The sequence below is a fragment of the Tachypleus tridentatus genome, chromosome 11, assembly GCF_004210375.1.
Source record: "Tachypleus tridentatus isolate NWPU-2018 chromosome 11, ASM421037v1, whole genome shotgun sequence".
Classification (NCBI taxonomy): domain Eukaryota; kingdom Metazoa; phylum Arthropoda; class Merostomata; order Xiphosura; family Limulidae; genus Tachypleus; species Tachypleus tridentatus.
This window is the reverse complement of record NC_134835.1, coordinates 91,271,855-91,296,651: the sequence shown is the minus strand read 5'-3', so window position 1 is coordinate 91,296,651 and position 24,797 is coordinate 91,271,855. Positions and strand designations below refer to the sequence as shown.

Here is a 24,797-nt window from a genome sequence, read left to right as displayed (position 1 = left end):
AAAAATGAGAACTTACTTCCATAATGCATACTAAGTATTAAAATATCCGATGTTTCCGAGCACCTGTGTCACCAACGCCCTCCGGTGGCCTAGCGGTAAGTTTAGAGGCTTATAATGATACATTTCGGCGTTCGATGCTTGTGGTGAGCACAGTGTAAAGAGCCCTTCGTGTAGCTTTGCATTTAAACAAGTCAAGGAAACACAAAATAAGTTCACTCCAGTTGATAATTACTGAATTTGACAAAAAAAAAAAGGTTTACAGTGGTATTATTTAATTGACGCCAGACAAAGGAATATCATCTGTCTATAAATAAAAACAAATACCACTAAAAAAAAAATAATTAATTTGTTTTTAGTGTAAATTTTTTCACTACCACAGTGAGAAATGTTGTCAAGTGATTAATTACCAAGTGTAGTGAGAATTCTTAAGCCTAACCTAACAGTGCACGAGCGCGAGGGGATCGATCCTCTTATATCGCACTCTTATATCTATAAAACACATTTTAAGGGTGTAAAAACAACATAAAGTGCTGTGTAAATATACCATGTTTTATGTTAAATAAAAAATATTTGTTGTGGAAATATTTCATTTTAACTGAGAAAGTAGCATTTTTCTTTATATATTTTTGCCTATCTTCCTTCGGCGACTTTGGAATTATTGACTTCTCCCTAAATCTTTAGAAGTCTTAGATATCTAAGACTATTTTCTTTGTGGTCGTTCGCGCTGTGAAGCTAATGAGTTATAGTGTAGTTTATTGGAATTGTATGAATTAAAAACTTGAAGATGTAACAGATAGCAACACATACTACTATTTGCTTTCACGGAAGGGGTGTTTTCTCAGGAGCAGGTGTTATCTTTACGCAAGATATAGTGTTTATCATATTTTACACAGAGTGAGAAACGCAACAACAAAGTTGTTAACCGAATTATGAAGATACTTTTTTTAAATTGTTATAAACTATCTATTGATAATTTATGTTTATTTGTCTTATTCGTTTTGTTAAACACACCCATTTAATCCATCAAACTGTTTTTCAGCCGCCTACCTATTAACTGTTTCTGTGATTGGATAGTTTTGTCCACGCCTTTACAAATAGGCGTGGTTTGACACAGATGGATTAGCAGCAACCCGCTGCGCACACTAGCGAAGTGCAAGCACGAGCGGCTTTCGGAGAGTTATGGAGCTGACATGTTGCTATGCCAACGGCTGATTATCGGCGCAACTTAATGGGCGATAACAGCGCGTGTTAGGGGCTATAGTCTGAAGAAACAGTTTCTTAGGGATAGAATTGGCAGAAGGAAGAATGATACACAGCAGTTCGTATATCAGTAACCACCGATGAAACACAACCTTCACCGCTGTAGATTAGTTGAACGATGAAAAGTTATTGGGACCGACTAACGGCCATCCTCGAAACTAAAGTTTTTTTTTTAAATTAATTTTCTGTGTTTATATTTTAAAAGTAGATCTTACCAAAAGGACTAAAGTACAGAGTTTTCGTGAAGAATGGATACTAGACTATTAGATCCTGCTTTCGGACAGAGTAATAACCATTTGTTTGCTAGATTTGCTCGACCGTTTCCTTCCCCTTATGCTCACTTTGCGGCTCCTTTAGCCAGCTATGCTGCCGTAGCTCTGGCACACCCATATGGCTACCGACATGCTCACCCTGTCTCTCACGGTGGTTTTTCAGGTGCAGCGGCGGGAATACCCTACACTATTGACGGCTTGATAGGCTCAGCTTCTGCTCACTCTACCAGCCTTTCCGCAATTCCTGCGTTGACTATGACTCCGGCCCATTCAAGGGGTAGCCCAGTACCTGCTCAAGTTAGGCTTACCGACGGATCTGCAATAAGTTCGAAAGAAAGTCCGAATAAAAAAGGTAAGAATATTTAACCTGCTGTATTGTACACAGATATAATATATCAAATTACGTACATGTATTGAAGCGATTCCAGGAACAACCTTTGATTGCATTAATTTCAACACTGTAAAATCTCGCATGTCCAGGGTTACGAAAGACAAGGTTCTTTCACGCTATCCGCGATTAGCGCGGCACATGTAGCCGTAATTTATCACGCTTGTAAAAGCGGTGGAACAGCAACTTGCCGTGCATTAGTTCACGTACCTGTAAGATAACTATGCAGTTAATCAATTATTTACAGCACGTGCCAGAATACAGAATATTAACGAAAAACCTAAATTACCAGTTGCAGCACGTATCAAAATACAGTATTTTAAAGATAAACTAAGATACCAATTTCAGCACGTGTCAGAATACAAGAATATTAACGAAAACCTAAGATACCAGTCTCGTCACGTGTCAGAATACAGTATGTTAACAATAAACTACTATACCAGTTTCAATTTGTTAAAATATTTTTCAGTTTTTACGGAGTCGCTAACTAAATTAGTGGTAACGTTTTGTGATAAGTCTTTCTATGCTTCTGTAAATTACTCTTTTTGTGCATCATACGTGAATGATTAAACCTAAAGAAATCATGATTATGTTTCTGAGGTTTAATGCCACCTTCGTTTCTGTATTATGTTTTTGTCGTTTAACGAAAGTTATACTCTAGCGAGGATTCGCTTCATGCGTGGTTAGCCAAAATATTTGAAACGTCCGAAAGAACTTTCATCAATAGTCAAAAACATTAACGAAGTTTCTTTCGTAATGTGACACTTTAAATCTGCATGATAAAACAAAAATTACACGGAGTAAAGAATGCATTTCTACAGTTTTTCCCAGAATTCCCTGATATGTTTTATCATTGGACGTCGTACAACTGTGGGCCATACAAAAAAACAACAGGAACTGCTGTTTTTCGTAATGTTAGTGTATAGTTATATTCAGAGAATTTCTAATATAATTGTTTCATGAGTAACTGACGGCGATGACTCGGCACATGATATAAATTTACCGAAAGCAAACTTAAGTAGTTTAAAACACGATTTTTTCTCGTCTCAAGCCTCACTGTACTCAATTTTAACTTGAAACATCCTTACCTACACCTTCACTCATGTTTATGCGGCGGTATTCTATGGTGGTGTTTTATTCCAAATTAAAACCCGACGTTTTACACGTAAATTGGGTGGTTTCAACGAAGCGAACCCAAAGGCGGAGCCACCAAATAGTTAGACCAGAGAAGACCCAACAGACCGACAGCACGCTCTGACGAAAACCAGTAAGTTAATTGAGACAAGCGGTCTTCGAAAATGGTAGTGTGAGAGTTAATTCCTTTTAAGTTGACGAAATAGGGGAAAGGGCAGTAAACAAATCTTTGCGGACGGGTAGTTCTGTAAACCAAGGCGGTCGTTGTCATGAACGAACAGGTCGCCAATGGTCGTATGTAGCGTAGCACGTACGTCTTGGCCGCCGGCTGAAATTTGCTGTAACATACATAGTCTCCCTTACTTTCGAGGTAGCAAATGTTAACACGTGCGCAAGAGGAGTAAAAACAAATTGGCATAGAAACCCACAGTACTAGGCACCATGACCCTCACAATAGGGGCCGCGGGAAATTAGAATAATTAAGCTAAAAACATACTTATTTTATGTTTATAATGTAATATCATGAAGTATCTGTAGAAATAAACGAGAGAAGGAGAGGTTTAGTACACTAGACAAATGCATTATCAGCTCCTTATAAAATCATGTTTAAATACATTTGAATTTTTTTGTATTTTATACACTAAGCGAAAAATCATCATCTTGAAGATTCTAAGTTTATCTTGATGGATCATCTGACTGGCTGCTCTAGGATCATCGTTATAATTATTATACGTTCAGCACTTTCCCTGTCTTATTATTCCACGTTTATTCTTGTCATTATATGTGCTTCTACGTATCATGATTTTATCTTATGATTGTATTTATTTTGTGAATCTTCTGACCAGTACTGTGTAAAACTGTTAGGACAAAGTCAAAAGTTAGATTTTAGGCTACTTTGAAAGAACAATGGAACGTAAATCGTTCATAACACAGAAACTAAATGAAAGTGTTTGAGTTCAGAAAACAGATAATATTTTGGATGTCCCCCTTTTGCTTTAATAATTGTAGACAGGATTTCAGGCATTGTTGCAACATACTTAATAAAAGTGTTCTTTGTGATTTACTCCAGATCTTTCTAATAAATTCCCATAAAGTTTCTTTGGAAGTAACATTTGATTTGTCAAGAGTTTCATTCATCAAATCCCAGATCCGCTCAATTGGGTTTACACTAAGTCTCTGTTCAGACCATTGCATCAACTGAATGAATCCAACAGCTTCTTTCTTAATTAACTAATTTCTGCATAGGTTAGATGAGTGTTTGGAGTCATTATCTTTTCAGTAGTAGAATCCTTTACCAATAATATGCAAACCACTGGATATACCATGACGAATCAGTTTATGATTCTACTTGCACTTGTCCATCATTCAATCTATTTTGGAAAAATATCTCTTGTCGCCTCAGCATAGAAACACTCCCAAACCATCACACTACTTCTCCCATACTTCATGGTAGGTGTTATGCATTGATGTAAGTATCTTTCACCTTTCTTCTGTCTAACGTATTACCTATGCACTGGACCAAATATTTCAAACGGGGACTCATCCGTCCATAGCAACCTTTTCCAATAAAAAGTCCAAATTTTGTACTTTTTTTTGTGCAAATTTTAGTTTGTTAATAATATTTGGAGATAGAAGTAAAGTTGTTTTTTTAACTGCTACATGACCAAATGTTTCATTATCGTTGAGTGTTCTTGATTCTGTAGATCTGATCACCTATCTGTTATTTGGTACATGATCGTTTATCTCATGTTTGACATCAGTGACAGTCTTCTTTCTGTCCTGAAGGCTGCATAAACGAAAATACTTAACATCAGTATCATTGAGCTAAAGAGTTCTGTCTCTTCCTTTCATTTTTCTCGATTTACCTCTTTCGGTCTCACGATCTAGGTGCACTTGACAGTGTTTGAGAAGCATTTCAAGTCTTCAGCAATTCGTTGGGAAGTCTAACCAGCATCAGATAGAGCTTTTATGCGAACTCTCTGTTCTACTAGCATTTCTCTACGCTTTTTGAACCATGGCATAACAACAAACTTAATATATATATATATATATATAGTTAAACACTTTTTATCAAGGTTTGTTTGTGGAGTGCTACTAAATTGATTTCTTCTAGCATATTCCGGTACCATGTGCTGGTTTATTTCTGTTATTCAGACACTGCATGGGATACCGTGACAGTTATTTCAAACCCTAAATTTGAGCATGTGATATTCTCACCTTAGCTCGTTCAATTTTCAACATGAATCAGTGAAGCATTATCATAGTATTGAAATTTACGTCCTGTAATGGCTTGGAAGAATTAGCCTCATAATATGGAAAGAATGATAAACTGTTTGTTCTCTTGTCCTAACACTTTAACACAGTATTGTATGTGTGGTTGTTTTGTTAATTTCATGATTCACTGTTAGCTGAGTAAGGAAGCTCCTTATGCTAATATAATAATATATTGGCAAACAGCGAATTATAAGTATAATGAAGTGATTGATTTCTGAGAAGAACATACTACATGTTTCGACAGAACAACTAGTTTGTCTTCTTCAGAACAGGATAGAAAGGACAGACCAGTGTTCTGTCAAAACATGTAGTATAAAACTGATTGGTTGTTCTCGGTTTATCAGTTTTATGCTTAATTAATTTTCTGGTTGATAATCATGGATTTATCACTCTGGGTATATATGTATTGTACGCCTGGTGACGGATGACCCAGGCTTATCCTCGTAGATATCAAGCAGGTGGTATCACTGCTTATGTAGGGATGAATCGAATTGTTCATCGAAATGGTATTTTAAATATCTCCTCAATAGGCCATCAGAACTTTACAATACTACACAGTGTTTCCATTTACAACAATGCCTATGTCATAACTGAGTCATAAGTTAACGGAGCGTCTGTAAATATCATAACAGAAAGTTTCAATTTTTTGTTCTTCCTTCTTTTGCATCGTTTTTATTACATGACAACTCAATAACTTAAACAATGGTGTCACTCAATTTCAATGAGGTGACAGTTTCAAAAGGAGTTTCCGCTTTTATAAGTATTGTTAATAACTAGTAGTAATTTTAAAAACAATTCTAAATTCGTATGTATACGATTTTATCTTTACGTCTTGGAGTTATCTTTCTTGCAGAAATGCGATGTTTCTTTTAAAAGCTTAAACAGGGTGAAACGGGAATTACCAGTCAATAATGGGTATACAATATATACTACAGTTGTAACCTCGTTGCAAATGTCCTCTCTACTGTCTTGATTACATTGTTTTTGAAGGATTGATGTTAGTCATCCCTACATTTACTTCCTTTTTGGAAAAAAAAAAATCTTCTTTGCTTATATATATTTTCTTCCTCTTCCAAACCGATGGCCAAAGTTGACCCTCGTGAATATAGTTGTTCAGTCTATCTTCTAATCGATGATTTTAGTTCCAACACTTCTATACACCATCTGTTTACATCTATTTGTACACAGATACTTACTCTAATAATTTTCACGTAATGCGCAAAAATCATATGTATTTTTTTTCCACCAAAGAAGTAAACAACATCGGTAAAGATTTGGAGACAGACATTACTGATAAATATGAATTCGCACTTAAGTGTTTATTTTCTCATAACATGTACATGTGTATATCAGTAAGTAATCATATATCATACACTTATTTAGCTAAGTCTATATACCACATTATCACTGGCCACTGATTATCTCAGTCTTCTGTCCTCCTCTAACGTTACCTCAAAGGAATAAACTCCAAGTAATAAACATTTCAATAAAATCTGTTGAAGAACAGATTGTAGCTGACTTATATGAAAGGCTTTACCATAACTAAATCACAGTTTAAATGCACAAAATGAATAGCCCATTATTTAAGGTATAAACTCTTTCCAGTTAAATTCTGGTCTGGCAAAAGAGAAAGTTAAATTTGCATATTACTATTATATAAAAACTGAAGTCGATAAATATATGACTTTCCAAAACATTAACTTAAAACATACTCATATATTCCAGATACTAAAGACTGTTTTCGTAAAATATGTTTGGCATATCCTGTTGATTAGAGCGGTCGACTCACAACCTGTGGGTTGCGAGTTCCAATCTCGTTAACAAACATGTTCGCTGATTTAGCCGTGGAGGCGTTACACTGTGACAATCAACCCCACTCACTACTCGTTGTTAAAAAGTAGTCCACGAATTGGGCGGTGAATGTGGTTGATTAACTGCCCTCTCTCTTATCTATTTCTTCTAACCTACGAATGGCTAACACAGATAGCCTTCGAGTAACTTTACGCGAAATTCAACAAAACAAGCCTAAAACAAGGTGTGTTGAACGCAAATTATCAAAATTATTTGTTTGCCATCACCTCTATCACAAATAAAATTTTGGCGTAAATATAGGACATTTATCCACTATATAAGTAGTTTAAAAATGTTAACAAAATAGCCAACACAAATATGTTAACATCATTTCTTCTTACTAAGTTTATATATGAAAGACTCAAGACAGAGCATTTAAAACTTATCGTATGAAAGAGAAACCTTCCACCCTTAATATATTGAAAGGTGGACCGCTCTTACACTTATTTGTTATTTTAAAAGAAAAGGCCTACAATACTTATGTTATCTATACAGAATATTCTTACCATACTAATACATAGTATAAAGCTTACCTTACTTATGCTATCTATACAGAATATTCTTACCATACCAATACATAGTATAAGGCTTACCTTACTTATGCTATCTATACAGAATATTCTTACTATACTTGCGCTATCTATACAGAATATTCTCACCATACTTATGTTATCTAAACAAAATACTCTTACCATACTTTAGAACAACCCACCCATATTTAATGTTATTGAAGAACAACTCACCTATACTTAATGTTATTTAAGAACAACCCACCCATACTTAATGTTATTGGAAAATAACTCACCCATACTAATGTTATTGAGAAAAAACATCCTTCCATAGGTATATAAAAAAACCATCTTCCCATACTTTTACTATTGTGAAACAAAAAAAATAACAATAGCTTATGCTATTGAAAGAAAAAAATTATCTTAAAGTAACCACCTTCCCATACTTATGTTATTTACATATATATAAAACAACTCATGTTAATTCGAAAGAAATCATAATCCTATTGTCGTATTGTTAAGGTTCCCTGCTGAGACAGCGGTAAGTTTTAGGATTTACAACGCTTAAATCAGGGGTTTGATTCCCCTCGGTAGACATAGCAGGTAGCCCGATGTGGCTTTGCTATAAGAAAAACACATGTGTTGTTAAGAAAGTTTGTTTGTTTGTTTAGAATTAAGCACAAAGCTACACAATGGGCTATCTGTGCTCTGCTCACCACGGGTATCGAAACCCACTTTTTAGCGGTGTGAGTCTGCAGACACATCGCTGTGCCACTGGGGGGTTGTTAAGAAAGAATCATTATCTTATACTTGTGTCATCGATAAAGAACTGACTTGTGTGTTGCTGAAGAATAATCACCATCTCATCCTTATATTCATGAAAGTGAACAGTTTTAACTGTTTTCGTAATTACTGAATTAAGTTATCAAAGACGAGAGCGCTTTTATTTATGTAAAGAGGTTTCAGACTCTCGTTAAGAGTGTTACACATTCACATACAACTAAAACGTGTGGCTCCGTAAACAATATGTTGACAGGGGCTTGAAGGGCAACGTAGAAGAAAACACAGTGTTGTTTGACAGTGTGAAACGTTTTAATGTAATCATAACACATATTCAACAAGAGCAGCTTTAATCAATGTCATAAAAACTGTGTTTATTTTACACTGTGAAACGTTTTAATGCAATCATTACACATATTCAACAAGAGCAGCTTTAATCAATGTCATAAAAACTGTGTTTATTTTACACTGTGAAACGTTCTAATGCAATCATGACACATATTCAACAAGAGCAGCTTTAACCAATGTCATAAAGAACTACTAATTTCTTGGTACAAAGAGCAATATTGCATGCGATGTGTTTTACCGAACGCTTCAGATAAATAATAGTGTTAAATAGGAAATGAGAACTAAGCAGATTTGAATGTTTGATACATAAAAATAGCTGTGATAACTACTCTAAGGAGACTTTACTACTTAGTGTTTGAGGATTTCCTTGTGTTGCCTTACTCAGGAAACTTGCTAACCTAAGCTTTATGAATGAATGCCTTTCTTTTTTACATCTGTTTTCTCAACACATTAACGTTATATATATGTCGACCCAATGTGGCTTTGCTGTAAGACAAACAACAATAACATGAATATATAACATTTTATAATAAACATGATTATTTCCAAATAAACTTTTAAAATGATCCTAACCTATACCGTCGATAAAGCCTTTTCTGTGCCTGATTTTATCCATGTTTTGGTCATTTTTTTAACACTAATAACTTGAAACAAGTTTGGAAATACATTAACAGGAACATGTGGTCCGTTAATTATATATATATTATTTGCGATTTATCTGCTTTTCTCTTTCATTCTCTGTATCATGATTATACTTATCCAAGTTGTTTTTCATAATGTGATAGACAAATGTGTTATTTTCGTGTATTTATATCACGTAAATAAACGCCTAGTATATCGTTTTGTTATTATTTTGATGCTCTAATTTAAAGCTACCAAGTACTTAAGTTTTAATCCAACCATATACTGATTTAAATGTACTACTGAAATATACAGCTGGTATACGTAAATACTTAGTTTACATATGCGCGTTTATTATTGCGCATGAACTGAAGTATATAGTCATTTCCAGCATCTATATATATTGTCATTTAATTTCCATTCGACTTTGGCCAGGAAAGCTTTTAGACGTATGTACGTTAGGATACTAAATGAATTCTGTATAAAGTATAATGAACAAATCGTTTCAAATTGCATACGTATAAAAAGTATACAGTTAAAATGATAAGTTTTTAAGACAGCAGAGTTTCTGCTTTCACAAATAATTGTTTTAACAACAGTACTTAAACGCGAGCTCCGCAATTTATACTAAAAATTGCAGTTATACAAATGCATGTGCATATTTTGATACCACAGTGACAAGCCTTATACAAACATGTTGAACGGAATTCTCAACACACGTCAGAACCAATAGTGTAGATTCGATAGTTAAATTAAATGCAAGTAGAATACGTACGTTTTTGATAATATTAAATAAGTCCAAAGCTAAACGATATCGATTTTTATAGTTTTCGTATTCCACCTATCCAATTTGTTCACTGTATGTGTGAATATTGGTTAAACTATATACATATCCATGCACACATGTACGTATATATATATATATATATACTGATAAGTCTTGTGACTAGGCTCGTGCAACTCCCATCTATTTCATCTTTAAAGTGAAAAGTTAAAGTCTTCTCTTATATCTAAGTGATTGAAGCCTTAGAAAAATATATTGTATGAAAGAAGCCAATATAAATGATTAATATATAATGTATAAGTCAGATAGGACGACTAGGCCTGCGACAGTCAAATCTCCTAGTAAAACGAAAACTTTAAAACTCTTTTTATTTTCTTCTTTTTCATTTACGAAATTTTGCTAACACAAACATTCACTGGTCATGCCGCTTCTTTACAAAATCAATAAAAATCTAGATTTTTCAAAGTTAATTAAAACTCTGTTTCGTGTTTGTCTGGAAAGACATAAAAATATTACATGCCTTATATAGAGACAGGACATGAAAGGTTGGTCTGGAGTCAGCTGAATGGAATAAACAAAATTATTTTATAAAAATTTAGAAATTTTCAATTGTTTTCTTGTCGAAAGGTTTCTGGAAGTAAAAAGAAAACCAAAAACTATAACATACAACATCTGTTTTGAATGCATGTATTTTAAATGAAAATATAAAATAGTATATTTTTCGCAAACATCAACATGACTCCATATATCAGGTAGAAACTGGCAAACACTTTTTTTCAAGTGCATAACAAGTTCTAGTGAGCAGTTCTCAAACTTTACCTTTTTGGTTGAACAGGAAATAAAAACATAAAAATGTAAACTGTAAGTTATTGGATTGTTGTTTTTTTTGTCTTAAATCTTATGTGTAATAGTTGTCCTACTTTTCCTTACAATTGGAAGTTTTGATACATAAGAAAGGAGCATATCACAAATGAATGGAAATGGTTGTAATTAAACTTTAGCAACTTGGATGCAAAATAGCATTTAAAATTAATGTTTAATGTCTGGACATTTAAGTTTTAGGTTTTAGCTGAATATTAGAATATGTAACCCATTCAAGGTACATGCACAATGATTGTAAGTATACCAGATTTAGGTCTTATAGAAAGTATGATTAAACAAATAACATTCATTTAATTGAACATTAAAGCTTAGATATTAACTTACTAATGTTTACAAGGTCTTTCTGGCTTTTCTCAAAGTTATATCCAGTAATTCTTTGTCAAATCATCATGTCTTGCTTTTACCACTTTCTTGACTAGTAAAGTAGACTACACTTTGCATCAAAATTTCACTAACCATCAAATTTCATTCCAAAACTAAATTCAGATTTAATGTTTTTATTACTGTTTGTTATTCAACCATTACGTAAAACGAAAGGATCTTTGAATCAGTTTGTAAAATATAATTACAAAGAATTGTTAATAAAATCAATGTCACGAAACATTAAATCATATTCTAAAATCTGTTACGAGAATCAACGCACATATTAAAGTATGGCATGCTATATTGTACGACAATCCGTTAAAATACATCAGGTTTTGAAATATTTGTAGCGAAACCACAGCCAAGGGAACGGGCTTGGAGAAATCAGGAATACGTTTTCTTAATGTATTTAGGCTCCACTATTTTGTATATATTGTAGAAAATACATACATTTGAAATACAATCTTGCATTCCGTGTCCAGTTGAAGCTCTAATTACAAGGATTTAGACTCTGCAGGTCTGATTGGCATTTTTATTCTTTTTAACTTAAAATGAATACTTGATTAAAAAAAACTATTGCAGATAACAGATTGCAAGAAACATGGACAGAAAGACAGCTAAGTAGAATAATGATGGATCCACAGATGTCTGTACTTTAGTTTAAGTGTGAAAATTTGTAAGTACAGATCTGGTTTCTGAGATAGGAGAGTGTATGTAATTTATACTCGTGTAAACATCTAAAGGTTAGTACCTGTTTTTGTTACATGCCTCCGAATACGTATGTTAATAATAATATCTGTGTATGTGTATATAGATGCTTGTAACGAACCGGAGGTTAGAGAGAACTTTCTTTTTTCCGTACTTAGTAAACATTGTAGATCGTTAAGGCGATAAAATGTAACATAAACATGTATTTGATGCTACAAAGTAAAGGTTGTTATTGATTACAGGCCTTACGTGCTAATTTGGTCCTTTGAAATTGATATGTGGCCACTAAGCACATGAACACTTTCTGGTCTTGAACCTTGAGTCACGGATCTTGGATTGGCAAGCGTTTGGTACCGTAATTTTAATGTCCAGTGTTCCCTTAACACAATGTAAACTGTATTTTCTACTATATAATATAATCAGGATTTCTAATAGTAGTGATTTGGCTTACACGATTTAATAGAAATATATTTCAAAGGTAAGGAAAGGGGCGTTTCTGTCTAACTTTGGACACGTATAAAAATCAAATATTATCTAATGTAGAATCAACGATACCCAGTTTCCTGGCTAGGATATAAGCGCCGCCATGATAATTATTGAATGCAGCCAAATTGTGTAATGAAGATTTTCTGGATTGTGGCAAGTATGCATTTCAATATTACTTTTCCTTGTTTTTTTGTTTTTTTTTAATTGCACTGTTTTTGATTTACTATATTCTAATAACTCCGAAAGATGGCAGCACACTACAATAGGTTTCTTTCGAATAATATGATTTTTTTTTTTTTTCCTGTGGCTACACAAATCTTTCGCGACAGATATAAATAGACTATTCCTTAATTAGTATACTTACTGGATCGAACTACTGCATCTGTTAAAGCTTTGATGCGAGTGATAAGCCAACTTATTTTACAAGTATACAAATTTATTATGTAAACAAGAAACCCGAGCACGGAAAATATTAAAATGGAAGGGTTCTTCTAATATAATTTGTTGTTTTTTTTCAAATATTCAGTGATTTCCCACACAGTTTCGTATGGTTAACGACATATCAAAGAAAGTATATGCTTTTTCAGCTGTGGGTATGTTATAATGTGACGGTCAATCGCACTATTCGTTGGTAAAAGAGTAGTCCAAGAGTTGGCGGTAGGTGGTGATGACTAGCTGCCTTACCTCTAGCCTTACACTGCTAAATTAGGGACGGCTAGCGCAGATAGCTTTCAAGTAGCTTTGCGCGAAATTGAAAACAAACCAAAGAAATGATGTATAATTGTTTCAGTGATTTTCCTTGCAGAAGATTCATAAGGGCGAATAATGTGAACTTACAGCAATGTAATAGTTATCTAATACCAAAATGTTATATAAAATTATATTAAAACAATTAATGCTTCTACTTCATATTTGAGTGCTATATAGCTTGCATAGTGTCAAGAAGACATATAATATCGAATTTTCTTTTACAGTTATATATATATATATATATGTACATTTTTCTAGAAGTGATTACTTGCACATCATGTTACATCAATGTTTTTTCTGTTTTTGTTTTGTCCTTCCATGTATTTGTTTCCTTCTACATATCAATAAATACATGTTTTCTTGTAGACTTCACCATGTTACAATTGTCCCCTTGAGTATAGTTGATGAAAAGCTACTTGACCATCTTTCTAGATAAAAACATTTCTTAAACGGATTCTGACACACATCTCTTTCTTTATGTATCATGTTATGAATACGTTGTTTTGTACATCGTGCGTGTATTAGTTTTTGGTTTTATTGTATCCTGTTGTATGCACATTGAAGTTTTTGTGACCATTGTTACTTGTGGGATGTATTGTTACATCTAGAATGTGTTGTTAGATACAGAATGCATTGTTACACCTAGAATATATTATTACATTTAGAATGCATTGTTGCATCTAGAATGTATTGTTACATCTAGAATGTTTTGTTGCATCTAGAATGTCCATATTATTTATGTAATTAGAAAGGTGTTGTTTTATTAATCCTGCTATATAAACGTTTAGTTGTGAGACCACTGTGTACCTGTTTATAAATGAATTCTGCTGCCTAATTGTACCTTGTAATACTTACTGCGTAGATGTTACACAATGAGTGCTGCTGTCTAGATGTACCTTGTACAACTTACTGTGCACCTGTTTACAAATGAATCCTGCTGTCTAGCCGTACCTTGTATTACTCACTGTTAGATGTTTACAAATGAATCATGTCATCTAACTTATATATATCTTATTATTTAGATGTTTTTGAACAATTTATTATGTGAATCCTGCCCTGTACATTTTACTATGTATATGTTTTTGTATGTCTTACTAACATATATTTCTTTGCGTTATTACTGTGTAGTCATCTTCTTTTACACCTCACTGTGTACGTGTTTCGTTTTGCATCTTACTATATAGATGTTTCATTGTGCTACTTTACATGTGAATATTTCTTATACATCTTACCTTATTTTGTTACATGTACACCTTACTGTGTATACGTTTATTGGGTACATTACTATAAACATGTTTTTGCATCTCAGTATGAAGGTGTTTTTTTATTTACCTTACATATAATTGTTTCTGTTTTTTGTACATCTTGTTTGTTTGTTTTTGGTGTATGTATGTATGAATTTCCATTTAGATTATATCTTTTAAAAATTGTTATAATTATGTTGTCGTAATTACATATCAAAAACTAATCTATAGATCGTCTACTATTCCATTTTACTTTGAGTTTTTTGTTGTTACATATAGTAAAAGTGAACTAGAAACATGTTCGTATTTTTACAAGTTTTAACTTTTCATGAGAGTGCGCTACCTATATATATCAGAGTTAAACATCAATCGAGAAATGAAAATAACAATCTTAATATACAGTTATGTTTACTCATAATGATTAAAATGCATCGTTTCATCAATTACGTATCGTCCCTTGCTGGTACAGCGGTAAGTCTACGGATTTACATCCTTAAAGTGGGGGGTTCCATTCCTCTCTGTGGACTCATCAGATAGCCCGCTGTGGTCTTGCTATAAGAAAACACACACTCAGCTGCGTATCCTCGTTATTAACAATATTTTGGGCCATTCAAGTATATGTTTAGAGAATGTGTTATTTAACCGTATAGTTTTGTTCATAGATCAGAAAACAAGAAGAAAAAAGGAAAAGAGAGATCCATCTTCGTAATATTCCAGATTAAACAAATATCACTAAGTCCATAAGCTAACTTTAGAGAGGTTATAAATACTTAGTCAAGATCTGTGGTTATATATATCCTATATATAGTCATAAGTCATCTTGCCATTGAGATTTGTATGACACCACAATTTTATTGCAAATTTATAATTATGTTATTGCAAGCTCTTAAAATATATAAAAGATAAATCTTGACCTTATTTGATAGTCACCAGGTAAGTTACTAAAAGCCTTAATACAATTTAATGCGACTAACCTGAGGATTCCACTCGTGTGGGGATTATTCTAAATCGGTACGTTAGTGATCAAGAAACACTTTCAATTGTTAACGAACCAGTAGGTGGCCTAGTTGTTAGCACGCTTGTATTGTAAATCTAAAAATTCATGGTTTGCAGATTGTTACTGAAAGAAAAACAAACTTGCTTCGTACTTTGGGACTGTGGATGCACTTTAAGAGTGACGAACATATCCCACTATTTGGCCAATTAATAGCTGATGGTAGGTGTTGTTGACTGGGCGCTTTCCCCCTTGTCTAGTTTAATAATTCTGAAGCGATAGACTGTGAAACTTACGTTAAGATACAACTGTAACTGTCATATGCTAGTGAATCATCAGCTGCATACATGGGAAAAAAGGACACAAAGGGCCCAGTAACCACGGACAAGGGTAATAGGAAAAACTAAAGTGCGTAAACTTATGTTTATCGTACATGACTAAATTATTAATAATAATCCTTAGATTACTTTATTAACCTAAAATAATCTTAGGAGTAAAGAAAATTTAAACTCAGCTCAGTTAACTTCCTCCAACCGTCGGAACTGTTAGTGAATGGACTTCATCTGGTTACTGGTAGGCGTTTGAAGGAGAATCAGTTTCAGTTTCTCATAACGAATGCAACTGTTAGTGAATCAAATGTTGTTTAGTAGTACCTAAAGTTTGTTACTCACTCGAGGGGAACTTAGAAATAATTAATAGAGAATCAACTTAAGTTTCTCACAAACATATAAAGTTATTAGTAATAACATTCTGGTCAGTATTTGCTAAACATTTTTGTCACCTATGAAAAAAAAATCCCAAATATTAAAATAAGAATAGTTTTTGTTTCTTACAATCAGCGAGTCTCGGATTTCAACTTTGTGTTTCCAGACGTGTGCGTAAGTGATGGGAACTTCGAAATAATCAAAGGATAAATTTAAGTTTCTCATAACTAGCGGGTTTCAGATTTCAACCGATACTCACTGAACGTACACTTAACTGAGGGGAACTCCAAAATAATTGAAGGATTAGTTTATCTTTGTCACAACCAGTGCGTTTGGGGTTTCAAATGTTAGTTTTTAAACGTGTAGGCACCTGAGGAGGACTGAAAAATAATTATAGGATCGGTTTAAGTTTTTACTACATTCGGTAGTCATTAGATATGTTTACTTAACCAAAAGAATTTCGAAATGATTAAGCCCACATTACTCTCAACCCTCTAGCGTAGATATTATTCAATATTTGACAGATATATTTTACTGAACTTTCGTTTAGAAGCAGGGTTAAGGTAGACATATATTTCACATCTTGAAACAATACATGTAGTAACAGCACTTTGGACTTATTTCAACGTTTATGTCTGCTAGTGCTCTACATAATTACGCTAGCTCAGAAAGCAACACTTGTTGAAATTCCTGTAAATCTGAAGATATTATAATACATCTCACGTGACCACAAAACAACATAAAAAATAGTCGATCCACGGCTGAATCATCATGATCACTAGTGTTGATGACAGTTTCGAAACATAAATCAGTTTATTTTTTTATACTGAAATATTAAATGGTACAGACACTGGTGTCATATCGCGTGATGAACCTCGACTCTCGTGCAAAATAACGATACAAACGTACTTTTATGCACTAGTATGTAATAAGAATGTTAGAAATGGTGTTTACATGGTGTTTACTTATTTTCTGATTCTGTTGTACGTGGTTAACTCCTGACATTGCTGCCGTCAGTGGATAATGAAAAATTTGCATATTTACATGTGATTTTTATACAACTATAACTTTGTTTTACTGCAAGACTTATTGTAAAATATGTTTAGGTTTTGTATATCACAACATAATTTAAAGAATAGATTTTAGCTATGTTTTTGATTAGCTGTCTTATGTATAATTAAACATTTTCCCCAGCAGAAAATCACCCATTCAGTCCTCGCAAAATATAGCCTGAGAAACTATACTATAGTAAAGTGCGCGTTGTTTTCAAATTAATAATTAATCTTAATTTGTATATATTTGCGGGAAGATAAATAAAACTGAAAGAATAAAATATTTAATTTACTCATATGTTATGGAAAAGGTTTTGAACTTTCTGGGTTTAATATTAATAGCACATACGTGTTGTATTTAACCTGTCAACATTTATAATAAAAACAAAACAAAACCTTTCCTCTAAATGAAAGTTATCCGTGAAACTCGTAAAATTTGTATTAATTAGAAGGCGGGGAGAACTCCTTTCAACAATACAACCAGGACTTCATTTATTAGGCTTATGATCTTTTTTTTTTTTGTGATATTATATTATTCAGATTGTTGGAGTGTTTTTAGTGCAAAGCTACATAAGGAATTCTGTTCACCGAAGGGAATCGAATCCTAGGTTTTAGCTTGCAAATCCGAAAAATAAATTAACGCTGTTCCCCCGAGGAACATATTTTTAATGAGACAAAAGCAAATGGTAGTAAAATCGTAAATATTTAAGTGACTCGGTAAACTGTCCTCATGGAACTATAACTGAGGGGCGTAGTATATTGTCCTTATCTAACTATAACTGAGGAGTTCAGTAAACTGTCCTATGGAACTACAGCTCAGGGACATAGAAATTATCCTTATAGAACTATAACTGGTGGACTAAGTAGACTGTCCTTATGGAACTATAACTGGTGGACTAAGTGGACTGTCCGTATGGAACTATAACTAGGGGACTAAGTAGACTGTCCTTATAAATATATAACTGGGGGATTAAGTAGACTGTCCTTAAAATTTATAAGGGGGGACATAGTAAACTATCTTTATGGAACTATAATTGGTGGACTGAGTGGACTGTCCTTATAGAACTATAAATGGTGGAATAAGTAGACAGTCCTTATCAAACTATAACTGGAGGACTACGTAGACTGTCCTTGTAGATCTATAATTTGGGACTAAGTAGACTGTCCTTATAGATCTATAATTGGGGGATTAAGTAGATTGTCCTAATAGAACTATAAATGGTGGACTAAGTAGACTGTCCTTTGTAAAACTATAACTGGAGGACTACGTAGACTGTCCTTATAGAACTGTAACTCGGGGGCTAAGTAGACTGCCCTTGTAGATCAATAATTGGTAAGTAGACTGTCCTTATAGATCTATAATTGGGGACTAAGTAGACTGTCCTTATAGATATATAATTGGGGGGCTAAGTAGCCTGTCCTTGTAGATCTATAATTGGGGAACTAAGTAGACTTTCCTTATAGATCTATTATTGAGGGATTTAGGTAGACTGTCCTTATGGAACTATAAATGGAGGCTAAGTATACTGTCCTTATAGATCTGTAACAGCGGTAAATCTGAGGTTTTCATAACACTAAAAATCAGATTTCGATGCTGATGGTGGTCTCTTCTAAGATAGGCTGTTGTTACATGGTTGTCACTTATTTTCTTGACTTTTCTGTTCTACGTATGTTCTTCTGATTTTATCATACTTTATTGCTGTCTTCAGTAATGAACAACTTACAAATTTACACGTGCTTTATGCGTAAAATATAAAAACTATGTTTTACTGCAAGACTAGAATCCACTAGCAATAGCTCTAATAGCAGGTAATATTGAATGAAAAGCTGGGTTTCAACGTATGGTAATTTGAGTTTGATGTTTCTTTTATCAGTTTAATTAAAAACATGTGTTAGTATTTGTTTTCACGTTTTAGTTACTCTATATCAATGGTGATAAAAATACTTCCCTAACAGATGTGTAATATCGCCCCATCTTGTTTGCTACAGCTGCATGTTCAGCTTACTAACTACCTAGGGGAAATTGATATAACCGAAATGTGAATCGTCATATAAAATAAATGAGAAAGCGTTAAAAGATTTGAAATGATCGAAATAAAAACATGTGTACGTATATTCTTTCTATCAAATGTAGTTATATTTAGTCTCATGTAAACAAATAACCATAACAGCGTGTGTTTCAAACGTCACTTCCTCTGTGCCTTTCTACATAAATTTGCAAAATACATACAAACACTAACTAATAGACTCATACATATTTCTCTAAACTACTTCTAAAAAAGGCATAAAAGCACATATTTTCTGAGTTTGACCGTTTTTGCGTACATGATGAAATTAGTCCTAAACACCTCTCACCAAATAGTTTATATATTAACAATAACATATAAATTAAGGCCACCTTTAGCTAAGATTATAACATCTTTATTTTAGTTAACTCACAGAACACCGAAAAGGATATTCTCATGTACAATGTTCTGTCAGGAACCAGACTAATGAAAAGGCATGTAAAACGTAACTAGAACTGTTCGTGATATGTGTGGCTTTTACGCAATAACGAACAAAGTGAAAGTATATTTCTCATATCTAATATTTTCTTAATTATAATACGCGGACATGACTTTGAAATAGATCGGAGAAAATACAAAAGCATAATCCTCATTTTATAATTAGAATAATATTCAGGTTTAAACTAATAACTTCTGAGGGGGGGAGAGGTACAGGGTGAAACTGACCATCTCAGGTCTGCAAAGATCTAAATCCCGATGCTGATACATGCGAACAGGGGAAACCTATGCACAGAATATTGTGAAACTCGGTGCATAAACCAGGTTGGTCAAGTTGAAGGTAACACACGTAGTCATTCGTCTCTCGTTGTTAGGCGAAAAGCAACACAATGGGCTCTCTAAGCAGTATCGAAACCCGATTTTTAGCATTATTATAAGAAGCTGAGGCATCGAGTGGGGACTAGTAGTTGAATATGATAACTGCCACTAATAATAACTTTTATTGAACAATTAAAAAAAAAACGTACCATTTCTTGTGAGTCATGGACACCTTGTAGCATGACTATGATATATATATATATCATCATAAACGTCACACGACTCTTTCCCTAGACAGAATCGGTCTAGATACCGAGTTTCACGCCATTGTGTACACCGGTTTCATGTCGTCCATAAAAGCTGGCAAGCTCCAGAATAACATTGTGTAATCACGCTCGTCCAAATGTAATCATGTAGTCATGTTAGGGCTGAAAATGTTTTAATAAAACATTGATATTTTAATATTATGTCATTGATTTAAACACCGAAAACTAAAGCTTATGTGACACTGTGTTCGTTTATAGCATATGTACCATCGATACTTCTAATGAACAATTTCCGTTAGTATTATTACTAGATAGCTTAACTTTTCTGTAATGTACACAAAAGAAGCTTAGCTAACCTTTCGTACTCATATTTAAGAAGAAACTAGTCACTGATTTTATGTAAAGTCACAAAACTCCCTTTTTTAAACAAATTTTCTTGTGCAGGATAAATAAATTAATAGTTACGTTTAATTCATTTCTCTCAAAATTCACTTCATTTATGTATATGTTATTATCTACGATAATACCCAACACACCGAAAACTCAAACTGCAAAGCAAATGTTACAACATGTAATTAAGCTGTATATGTATAATATAATAATAATATATATATGTAATATATATATTATATTATAAATATATATATATATTATTTTGCATGCTAGCTCTTGCTCTTTAAGAATGTTTATATATATACATATCTGACGAGTGTGAATTAAACTTGCTTAACGACTACACTCTATTGCGCAGATACATTATTTCACTTTACAGCCAAGCTCCCGAAATGTTGCCTGTCTAATAATTACAAGCTAGGATATACATTGACCATAAAGTCCTTCTTTCACAAAAACACAGCTTTCAAGCTTTGGCAAGTATACTGTTTAGTTTCAAGTTATTTACAACGCTTCAAAATAGGCGTTGCTGAATATTTCAAACTGTCCTAGGCTGATGAACGGCAACATACCTGTTTAAGATGGGCACACTACGGCGGCGTTAGGCCTCGATGACAAGGCACAGGGCCGCACTGGGGAAGGCAATATAAAGTCAAAACCTTATACGACCCTTTAAAGAGGGTTACCTTAGTAGAGGTCGGATTTTACAAACACTTTCAAACAAACTGTAGGAGTACACAGTATTAACTAATTACTAGTGTGGTTCTCTTTATCGACAGATTATGTTAAACTTAGTGTTTCGGAAAACATGTGGTGCTGCTGCACGTGCCCCTCTCGCCTCATGATTACAGTTCACCCCTAACTCGTTTACCCACTGCGATTCTCTCCCACCCCACCTCTAAGCTTCACTATGTTTCACTGTAGCGACATGAACCAGGGGCTAGATAAAACCTGTTTGTTTAATATATAGATACGATTTGAGTATAAATACTTGACTTAGGTCTCGATTACTTTGAAATTAACGGCATGAACTACAGCATGAACATTACAGTTATATACATGTGATATAAGTACTCAGTGATCTTTATATATGTTCTTTACTATTTTATTTTTTATCTTACTTTATCCTTTATTTTAATGTCTTTATTATGAATAAGACATAAAATTTTCCACATACTATAAAACAATAAGGTGACTTCATAACCTGATACCTCACCGTTTAACTAGAAGAGTTACACGAAGTATACATTTAATATTAATCATACTGGACAAGTTTTAACTAGTTTGTACCTATTATTACCTGCAAGAAAATAACCTATTGAAATACATTTCTGTGTCCTTCTTGTCATATAGACTTATGTTAGAGCATCATGAAAAATTACCAAAGAAAATCGTTGTTATGATACAGTTCCTAGCTATCATGTAAATTAAGTACTGATTATGTTCAGTCTCACCAAAATACTGTATGTCGTTTATGGGGAAGTTTAACGTGACCCAAAGGTTCACACACGTCCAACGTTGGCAGGCTGGCTAATCGCGCACCAAGTTATTGTATCTTATAATATGTCAAATAATTGGTTAGAGCGCTATGTGATGTGTATGCCTGAGCCCGTAACAACACGTTGTTGATTAATATCGTTGTTCCCTTGTGTATGTACGTAATGAATGTTGGTGGTCGAGTTTATATCCCGTCGTATGTACTTATATCAACTAGAATTGCTTTGTATAACCATTAGATTATGGCTACCACAAGAGAGTAGCTCGACGCACCATATAATATTGTCTGACTTCCTGTAGATACGCACCACTTTAAGAGCTATTACGATTCAAATCATGAAAGTCAATCAGTTCCAACCGAGCGGAACGGTACATAAAAGTCATTAACTGAAATGTATACCAACCTTCGAGTAAGAGGTTGCTATGATCGTCATTGAGTTTACTTTTTATTTTTTATAACGGATAATATAAAACAAAACATAATCAGATATTACTAAAGATGTGGATGTGACTAAACTACATAATAATTGTCTGTGAAGAACTGTTATTTCAGACATGTTTACTTAATAAAGCTATAATGTAATTAAACTGTGTGATATCTGCCTTTTTTTGAGCGATTCTTAATCGAGAAAAAAAATATTAAGGTAACGAATGTGGTTAATTGCGTGACAATTGCTCTTGAAGGATCGTTACTTCAACTACTTTAAAACGTTTGAAATACTTAATGTATTTGTACACTACAGGTATTATTTAGTATATAAACCATTATTAATTCAAGAAATATCATTAATGTCACACATTATATGATCATTGCATTTTCACAGCTAATATTTGTTTTGTTCCGAAGATCTTGTTTGTTTGTTTTTAATTTCTGTCTGTAAGACACGGATTGCAGTACAAGGATGTGCTTGTTTGTGTTGCTGTGAAGGTTTGTATTTGTGAGTAAAAAGCAAGCCTCTATCCATTTAATGACAGAAAAAACGTTTCATTTCTTCGACTACAAGTCCTACAGTTAGCTTAACTAACGTTCACTGATAGGTCCGCTTTCATAAAAGGCGCCAACACAACAATTTCACTTAATTACTAATTTTTCGCGGTCTACAAAACGTAAGGTTAATGTTAATTAACTCTCACAACTTTGTCGAGGACATAAACTACATTTTCTAAAACTATAATAATTAACAAGTTCGTTAAATTCTGTTGCTACAAATTGCGCTTCACACTTTGGGGGGTTATTGTTAGTGCGTTATAAGAGTGACAGTCACATCTAACTATTCTATTAAACAAGAGTAGTCCAAGAATTGATAGTGGATGCTGTTGCTCTAAGTGCTTATTTGAAACATGTCACTCTAAGAGACTCAATGTAACTGTATAATAGATTAAATAATCAGTAATAATATACTTTAGCCTAACTACTCAGTTCGCTTCATAATCCTTAACAAAACGGATCTAGTCATTTCGCCATGCCATTAACGGTATGGCAAATCTCCCTATGGCCAAACAACAATACAAACGTCTATACTGAACAAGAAACTCACATACACACAACCTACAATAGTATTAAATTTACTACTTGTTTTTCCAATATAGGAGTCGTGGCAGTTATCACATTGTATTTTATAAATATTGTTGGTGTGGTGTTTGTCAGCGTAGTTTTACGTAGTATAGACCTTAGTTTTTTGCTTGTCTGAAACATGTCACTCCAACAGACTCAGTGTAACTGTCTAATAGATTCAATAAACAGTAATAATATACTTTAGCCTAACTACTCAGTTCGCTTCCCAATCCTTAACAAAACGGATCTAGTCATTTCGCCATGCCATTAACGGTATGGCAAATCTCCCTATGGCCAAACAACAATACAAACGTCTATACTGAACAAGAAACTCACATACACACAACCTACAATAGTATTAAATTTACTACTTGTTTTTCCAATATAGGAGTCGTGGCAGTTATCACATTGTATTTTATAAATATTGTTGGTGTGGTGTTTGTCAGCGTAGTTTTACGTAGTATAGACCTTAGTTTTTTGCTTGTCTGAAACATGTCACTTCAACAGACTCAGTGTAACTGTCTAATAGATTCAATAAACAGTAATAATATACTTTAGCCTAACTACTCAGTTCGCTTCCCAATCCTTAACAAAACGGATCTAGTCATTTCGCCATGCCTATAACGGTATGGCAAAGGTCTATACTATGTATAAACTACACTGAGAAACACCACACCAACATTATTTATAAAATACAACGTGATAATTGCCAGTATTAAATTTAGTTTATTATAAAGTGCATCAAATATTATGTGTACAATATCATATGTGTGAGGAGGTTTGAGTAATAATAGTAATGAATATTCAACTAATATCCTGTTTGTTTTAAACAATTGTTGAGTTTTCCTTGTCAGCTCGCT

At 33.5% G+C, this 24,797-nt stretch overlaps 1 protein-coding gene and 1 long non-coding RNA gene across 2 annotated transcripts in view; one reads left to right on the top strand and one right to left on the bottom strand.

The window, feature by feature from the left end:
- Positions 1 to 21,725, bottom strand: part of LOC143232751 (uncharacterized) — a 44,940-nt gene extending 23,215 nt beyond the window's left edge. Inside the window, exon 1 of the long non-coding RNA XR_013017716.1 lies at positions 21,458 to 21,725. This is a non-coding gene — a long non-coding RNA (uncharacterized LOC143232751). The remainder of the gene's footprint in view (positions 1 to 21,457) is intronic.
- LOC143232750 (uncharacterized) overlaps positions 1,168 to 24,797 on the top strand; it is a 48,837-nt gene continuing 25,207 nt past the window's right edge. The window contains exon 1 of the mRNA XM_076468557.1: positions 1,168 to 1,884. Within this exon, the coding sequence (XP_076324672.1) occupies positions 1,509 to 1,884 (376 nt within the window). The 5' untranslated portion in view covers positions 1,168 to 1,508. The remainder of the gene's footprint in view (positions 1,885 to 24,797) is intronic.